Below are 8,154 nucleotides of genomic sequence, written 5' to 3'. Positions count from 1 at the left end.
GAAAGCCAAATCTGAAAACTTGGAGTGGGAACATAATCATTCATTGGAACAGCGTCAAGAGCGGGAGTAGGTCTGCACCCTTCACTTCAATTAGGAGTGGATTTCATAATTTTTTGGTGATGTTCCATGACCCAGAGTTTGGGTTTGTGTTCCCGGATCACCTTTGGATTGATCCTCCAATAGCCTCCACAATCGATAGAGTGTGACACCAGAGACATCCCTTAAAAGAGTCAGTCTCAGACATTTTCTTGGGACAATCCTTACAAGATATAAACCCTGTCATTTTAGCAATGGTCGGGAATATCCCTTGCACAATGTTGAAGAGTTGAGGAAACACTTTTTGTGTCAAGATGAAAGAGAGAATCAACAAACGCTATACATTGGAAGACACAGAAAGAAAGGAACTGACAGCATCATAGGAGAGAGCATTTATATGTGGTTCCGATATCACGTCTGGGATGAGAACCACTTGGCAGTACCTACTGGTGACCAAGGGAATTGCTGAAAAAAAAAAAAATTCTCCCGATCCAGTCTGGTCCCTGGTGTTTTCCAAAGATGAGGAATCTGTGGTTAGAAGTATCACTCAGTATCCTACATCCAGAAGACAAGCATACCTAGTGTGATTTACTTCAACAAACCACTGCATGCTAGAAAGAAACAGTTAATACTGTAAAAAGTGTGGATCAGCTTTAACTGACTGCTTAGCAACACGGTACAATGAAGAATTTTCTGTTTTTGTTTTATTCGGAAGTGATGGTTGTAGTGCCAGGTGTTCACCATGTAAGTGACAACATAAAGAAACATACTGGGTTTTATTTTCATGGCAATTTTATTGGTTTGTTTCATGAATTGGAGTCATTTACAGAAAGCGTTAATTAAAAACGAGGAGCATCGAGACCATTCAAGTAAAATAATCAACCATTACAGTAATTAAACAAAGTCCAGTTTTGGTATAACACCAACAATTTAAAGAAATGAATTCCTATTTACACCCTTATTTCCTATTGTGTTCATTTTAAAATCTCAGCTAAAGTTTTGATGCGGCAGCTTATCTGAAGCGCAAATTAAGTAAATGTAGGTGCAGATTTACCTATGATTTGTGAGCATTCAAGTGTGCAATATTAGGAAATCCTTTCCTGTATGCATAGGAGGGGTAAGTGTAACTCGCTTAATTTGCTGTAGCCTAATTATGTGAAATTAAAGCAAGATTATGCATGATTACACAGAATTACCGGAACAGCGTAAACCAGCACTTGGCACTATTTTCTTATTGCAAATGTCCAATTCTGTCCAAAATGGACCCAAGGATGCATTTTTTTGGTGAGAAAATAGCACTAAGTGCAACAGCACACGAACAGTAGCAGCCAGCAGCTAATCCTGTTCATGAAGTCCATTGCTCCGGCAATATAATTTTTGTGCCAAATTTCTCATTATAACGCAAACGCGTTTTTTGTATAATTTGCAGGAATTACTCCGATAATTAAAATTTCGCTCAGACCTAGTTCAGAGATAACATATGCAGGTGAGAAAGAGGACGAAGTCATATTGCCTCAGAGAAGTCCTGATTTTCAGAAAAAAAAGATGGCAATTGAGAGCTGGAATCGAAAAGGGGAAGGATGGGGAAAGGACATGTGCTTTGTGCTACATGTCTGTGTGGTGCGGCCTCACTTGTCACTGACGAGCACTGATGCAGTATTGTTTCAAAGTAAAACTCCCAATGATAACATTTCATTAAAAGACAAACACACATTCCATAGCCATGGACAGGTCAGTCTCATGTAACTCCCCAAAAATGTTCTCCCCCATTCCATCAAAATAGTTGCTATGGAATCTGTATATGGTACATTCATTATGCCTGGTCAGCCAGTTGACAAAACAGTTGCTCGGTTGAGGAATAAAGAAACTGACCAAAACTGCCCAAGTGTTGCCACATTGGCTGAGCCTGGCCTGAGAAATACAACTTCACGACAATGAATAATCTGTCAAACAGTTTCAATTCCAAAAATGTTATGTTCATTTCCAATATTCCCATGGCAGCCGGTGAATAAGGAATTCCTCTGAAGATGCCAACGCTAAAATGATGTCAGTGTGACAGTGCTCTACATGCTGGAAGCCTTTCCGCCAGACACCTAATGACGGATACCCAACAAACCGCCATGACAGAGATCCTGCAAGTCGCAGGGAAAACTGCACTGATTAGAGGACTGACCAAGTGATCTGCATGATTTGTTGCGTTGTAGAACTTCGAACTCATGAAAGGAAGGGGGAAACTGAGGGTGGAATCCTCATGATCCATCACCAATCACTCCTCAGTGAAAAACCATCCCAGCAAGTGGACAAAGATGTTCCAGAAAAAGAATACGGCCAAATCAGTAGCGAAACATGTTACAGGATCCTTTGGATATTAGATGTCCTGGGCAGGAACAACGTAATGAAGGTCTATATTCCTATGTAGGACGCACCTACTGCTAGGTCCTGACAGACCAGTTGAATTTAGCTGTAAGTTATGTTTTCTATCCTAGAAAAGTGATGATTCCTCCACCCTTCTAATAAGGGTGCAGGCTTCGTTATGTATTGGGACAATCTGACACCCCACCGTTCTGGAGGTGCTCAAGGCACCAGTCTCTTTGGCTAAATATGCACGGAAGTGAAACATACACACCTCTGAACAAATGATTATTTGGAACCCGTAGTCGTTGTTTCTGGAAAAGAGCACATAGAATGACTCACCCTGCCATGCACAATCAGATCAACAACACATTGAAAGACATGCTGAATATATATATATATATATAAATGGCTATTAGACACCAGAGAGCTGTGACAACACCTGGGAGTATAACCACACAACACACACATCAGTGTCCTCGATAGATCATAAGACATCTCACAAACATAAATACATTAAAAGGTCAATAAAATGGTTTGAGATCAAGCTTGTATTCCAATTGGCTGCCATGCATGACTTAGAAGCTAAATGTGAAATGCGCTCAGATTTACAAAGCAAATCCCTATAAAATCCAAACGTCCACAACCCCTGATCCTTCGATATATAAAATAAAGCAACACAATTTTCTTAATTGTTCAATAAGCTATTTTTAAAAACAGTTTTTGGGTTTGTATAGGTTATGCAGTGCTCCGACATTTGATATTAGATGTCGTAGTAGGGCCCACTGCTTGGTCAGAAGCACTTCTGTAACATTCCAAAGGCTCATAAGAGCCCCCCTTTAAAAATCAAATGTAAGAACATATTGCTCTCGCCTGTAATGCAGGGTCCCAAGTCTATAAACAATGAAAAGCGATGGCATTTGGTGGAACACTTGTCTTAGTCCCACAGATTCGTCCTTGTGTTGCTCCTGCCCGGTGTTCATAAAGTGTCAGAGCACAGCACTTCACTTTTTCTTCATTAAGAGAATCATCTTCCCGTAAAGATCCTAAACAGGGCAGCGGGCTTTACCTGCAGAGGCAGTCCAACAGCGATATTCCAGAAGATGCCTTACTGCAGGTAAAGAAAGGAACCATCTGAGATGCTCCCTGCACAGTAATATACACTAAGATGCAGAGACAAGTTATTCTCCAAACAGGGGTCTCGGATATGCAAGATTTCTTATAAGAAAATATGTACCAGTAAGGTGTCCTATGACGAAAGGCAGAGATATACAGTACACTATGTAGGAGAATTAACATAAACTCCCATGTCTACCTGGAGAGGAAGATGCTCTCATATGCAGAATTGTATGCCGTAACCCACATACTCACAAGATAGACTGTGCCTGGCGAGGTCAGCCATACCTAACAAGAAGATACACTGTGCAAAGACAAGCAGTCTACCATGAAGGGGTGTGGATGCAAGTGCAAATAATGTTATCTGGAGTTGCCCATGGTGTTAACAAAGGGCCAGAATGGACAAACAGAGTCTGCTACGGGAAGGAGTATGGACTTCCTGCTCGATGAGGATGGGCTGTATCGCCTGACTGCTACGTGAGGTTATTTTCTTTACTAACATCACAGTTTAAAATGTATTTTTCGTAAGTGGATCCCTCCACTGTCTTCTCCTGCCACCACTTTTTACTGCACCAGGGACCCCAAATATTTCCACCTAATGGATGCTGCATAGCTGGTTGGATAATAGAGAAGATGCAGAGAAATCGATGACGTAGAGTAAAGGGATAGGTGATTTGTATCTGAGTTGAAAAGAAGGCACACAGGCCAACCAGGTAATCAAACTATGTCTGCTCACAGATTGGGCTCAGTTGCATGCATTTCGTAGAACCCTTTCCCGTTAATGTTATGTAGCACCTCCTCAAACTGAGAAACCACCCTCTGAAAGTGTGTACCCTCCCAAAAAACTTTCCCACACTGGCTGCAGCAGTAAAACAGATCCACTTTATCCATCAGCCCCAGCGGTATTGCCGCTATCTGCAGAGTCGCACCACTTTCGAGCTCCAACGTGTCTGGGGAGAGGCCCAGTTCCTCCACCCACTGACAGTTTGGGTTGTGTGCTAAACCCCCACTTGCGCTAGAGTTGGTTTCTTGAGCACTTGAGAGAGTGTCAGTCAAAGGTCCTCCAGCAGGGTCACAACTGGGATTCTCCAGATCTAGGAAAAAAGGCAAAACAAATATATAAAAAAATTATTTGATGCTCTCGAAGAATAAGCAAGCATATCAGAGGGACGACCTAGACTGCGATTGTGGGTAGTTTGACATCCATCAACCCACTGGTTCTAGGTGTCTCAGTTTGGTTGGTCTCATGTCAACTTACGGCTAGGCGGTTTCATATTCAATTGACTGAGTGAAACACATATGTAAACATTAGGCGGTATTACCACTATTTGGGTCTGAGTGGATCACGCCTCCTAGGTCTGGCTGGTAATGTGATGCATGAGCCAAAGTATGTGTGCATGGTCTTTGTGTGTGTGGAGCCCACTGTTAAACAAATAAGTGGCAGAACAGCCTGTATTAGAAGATGGTTGTCAAAGAGGTCAGCTGTGAATGCGGCTCGCTCAGTGTGCTCCCCAGCAGTCTGATTTCCCTGAAAGCAATCAATGACAAATTGCTCCCTGGAAGAAATCAACATTTCTAGGTCTCGCTAAGGCACCCCTTGCTGCTCAGGATGGGAACCTCGGGCACCACCTTTATTGTGTGGGCCACTCATGGGAAGCTGTATAATAGGTGTGAGGTAGAACCTAGTATCCACTCTGATCTCTAGAATTCTTTTTTCTCTCTTCATGGAGTTATGACGAGGAATGGATACTTCTGTCTTTGAAGGAGAGGAATAGAGGTTTGTAATTGCAGCTACAGATTTTTTAAAGGACATATTAAGGGCAAACATTGTCAACAGTGAGGGTAGAATCTGACTTCCGATTACGTGCAAACGAAGGCCTCTCGTTGGGATGCACGGCCAGCAACGGACTGGCCATTTTGCTACTCTGGCATTTTTCTGGTAGGCCGCAGGCTAAAGGGCTCCTTTCAGAGCATCAAACTGAAAGTGCTCTTTGCACCATTCCAGTCACAACTTTGTACAGAAGGGCTGGTTAGAACATTTTTGCCATTGCTGATTTCGTTTTCAAATCCATTCCTATGATTGGCCTGCGTGGGAGTGTTGGAAAAGTGAATACCTGTAAACCAAAATATACGTCTATAAATCATACCTAAGCTTTAGAAAAAAAAAAATCAGAGACGACTTTTTGACTTCTTTCAGTCACAAACAACCTTTTACTTTGCTAGACCTTCTGCTGAGGGTTTACAAATGCAACGGCAAATGGTCCAATAGATATATGGGAAGACAGATAAATATTTATTGCCATTGATGTCGGTCCAGAAGAAGGTTGTGAACTGTAAACTAAGTTAGTGGCGATTCAACACTGAATCAGTATTTGGTAGCAAACCCAACTTGTGATTCTGTAATTTATTAACGAATTGCAATTTGAGTTTTGTACTTTCCAAATGGCCTTTGTGACTGGATTCTGTGAATAGAACCTTTGGCAAATGCAAAAGGCCTTGTACATCTACCCCTTTATCCTTAATGCTGTAAACCTCATAGTACAAATGTTCTATTGCCACAGTTTGTACATTCAATGTAACTAAATACCTCTCTGCAGGCCTCAATACAGAGTCATAACATCCATAGCTAGCATGTAAATGCATATTCACTTTAACAAATGCTTTTCACAATAAATATGCGAGGCCTAATGTCTTTATCACAACCTTTCATAATAAACAGATAAGGCCTATAGTCTTGATCATTGGCTTGCCACCATAACCAATGGTGCTCTGCTCTAATGACCGTAAGCTTTCCCACAAAGCAGAAAGAGCAATACAAGCCCAATCAAATACTGAGCTCCAGAATAAAACAAGCATTGGCAAAGCCAACAGGCCTCCCTTGTGGGTGAACTACTGCCTTTGGCAATTGAGTGGGGCTGGTGAACTGGAGGGCGAGTGGGGCTGGTGAATGGGAGGTTGGGTGGTGTTGGTGAATAGGAGGGCGGGTGATGGTGAATGGGAGGGAGGGTGGTGCTAGTGAATGGGAGATAGAGTGGTGTTGGTGAATGGGCAGGTAGAGGTGGTGAACGGGAGTGCAGGTAAAGGTGGTGAACGAGAGGGCAGGTGGGGTGGTGAATGGGAGGGCAGTTGGTCTTCGTGAATGGGAGGATGGGCGGGGTGGTGAATGGGAGGGCGGTTGGGGGGGGAATAACAGGATTCGCCTCTCCCTGTGCCTACAGAAATACAAGTTGTGTGAACATTTTTTTTTTTTTTTTTTAAATAAACACAAAAGAGCAAAACAAGGAGGGAGGTGGGCGTGGAGATGGCAGCCCCTGACCTGTAACACTTGCCTGAGAAGCACGGAGTCAGCATTGTGTCAATATGTTGAGCTTTAATCTAAAGGTTTCCACCTAAAAAGGTAATAAAATTGCAGCGAAACGCCTTATGCAAAGGTTGACTTGTCACTTTTAGCTGCTTGCTGCGGTATTTCGATGTTAAACTGGTACGAATGAGGTTAAGCCTTTGCCGAGGCAATGTCAACATGTGAATATCCATAAGGTTAAAATGTGAAAACTGGCAGCAGCTTTCTATGTTTAATTGTATGAATGGTCAAAAGCAATGATTTCCTTCTACTTGTCTCGGTTTGTCTGATCATGGAAGATGTCTCCAAAAGCACTCAACAACTTCTACTAAGTTATTCAGCACAATTATCAGAGTGATTGTTTTTATTGATTGCACTTCAGACAAGGGTTCATTGGTGGATCATGGCTTGACGCATTTAAATTAATTAAAAGGAAGAAACAAAAATTTGCGATTAACACTCGCGTGAGCTGCTGCTAATGAAATGAAGGGGGCTTGAAAACTTTACCTTTTGCAATCCATACCGAAATAAATAACAGAGATCAACTGGCTCTTAACCTGACCTTTTACACACTGCTTTGTTGGCAAACCAGAATTATCAGTGCTGTTGGAACCAAGAAATAAAAAGCACACCCACAACAAAAAGCAGGTTGAGCCACGTGGAGAATGGACTGCAGCTGGGATTAAAAGGAACACTGAAACCAGACGAGTGGAGGGGACATGACACACTGTAACAGGAGGATGCGTGAGGTAGTGTGATGGGGAACAATAATGCTACCTTAGTGAAAATCGCCTGGGAGGGAACTAGGCACACAAAGGGAGGGACATTTCGAAAAATGCACCAATAAAAAGGAAGCATTTAAGACCAGCACAACAAAGAACAAATGGCAAAAGCGCGAGTGGTTAAAAGCCCAAAGATAGAATAGAACATGTCTTGCAGACAGCGCTGCCAAACTCGACCTAAAAATGGGGGTGGAACCCTAGCCCTTTTCTTAGTAGCACTTGTTAAAGCTCTTTTTCTGTTTATTACATAAGGTCTGGCGACAGCTGTGCAGCCAAACCAGACCTAAAAATGTTTGTAAGGGGGATGTAAACAACAGGAAGAGCACCAACAGACCGCAAACTCATGTAAACATAGGTCCTGCAGCAGTGGCCTTCCTGTTCTGTGTTATCCTATAGTTTAGTTAGTGTACCCTGTGCACCGGCTGAGAGTAGGAAAAGCTATTTTTTCACTGAATATTTGAGCAGGAGAAAAGGCTAACCACGAAAGTAAGTGGATAAAATAATTCTAATGTACAAGGGAAGATCTTA

At 42.4% G+C, this 8,154-nt stretch overlaps 1 protein-coding gene across 4 annotated transcripts in view; it reads right to left on the bottom strand.

The window, feature by feature from the left end:
- Positions 1-819: 819 nt before the first annotated feature.
- EXD3 (exonuclease 3'-5' domain containing 3) overlaps positions 820-8,154 on the bottom strand; it is a 1,916,540-nt gene continuing 1,909,205 nt past the window's right edge. For all 4 annotated transcript variants that reach the window (XM_069241413.1, XM_069241412.1, XM_069241414.1 and 1 more), the window contains one exon: positions 820-4,598. In XM_069241413.1, the coding sequence (XP_069097514.1) occupies positions 4,237-4,598 (362 nt within the window). In that variant the 3' untranslated portion in view covers positions 820-4,236. The remainder of the gene's footprint in view (positions 4,599-8,154) is intronic.

Source organism: Pleurodeles waltl, chromosome 6 (assembly GCF_031143425.1).
Source record: "Pleurodeles waltl isolate 20211129_DDA chromosome 6, aPleWal1.hap1.20221129, whole genome shotgun sequence".
NCBI classification, from domain to species: domain Eukaryota; kingdom Metazoa; phylum Chordata; class Amphibia; order Caudata; family Salamandridae; genus Pleurodeles; species Pleurodeles waltl.
The sequence above is the reverse complement of the archived record's forward strand: the minus strand, read 5'-3'. Positions and strand labels throughout refer to the sequence as shown.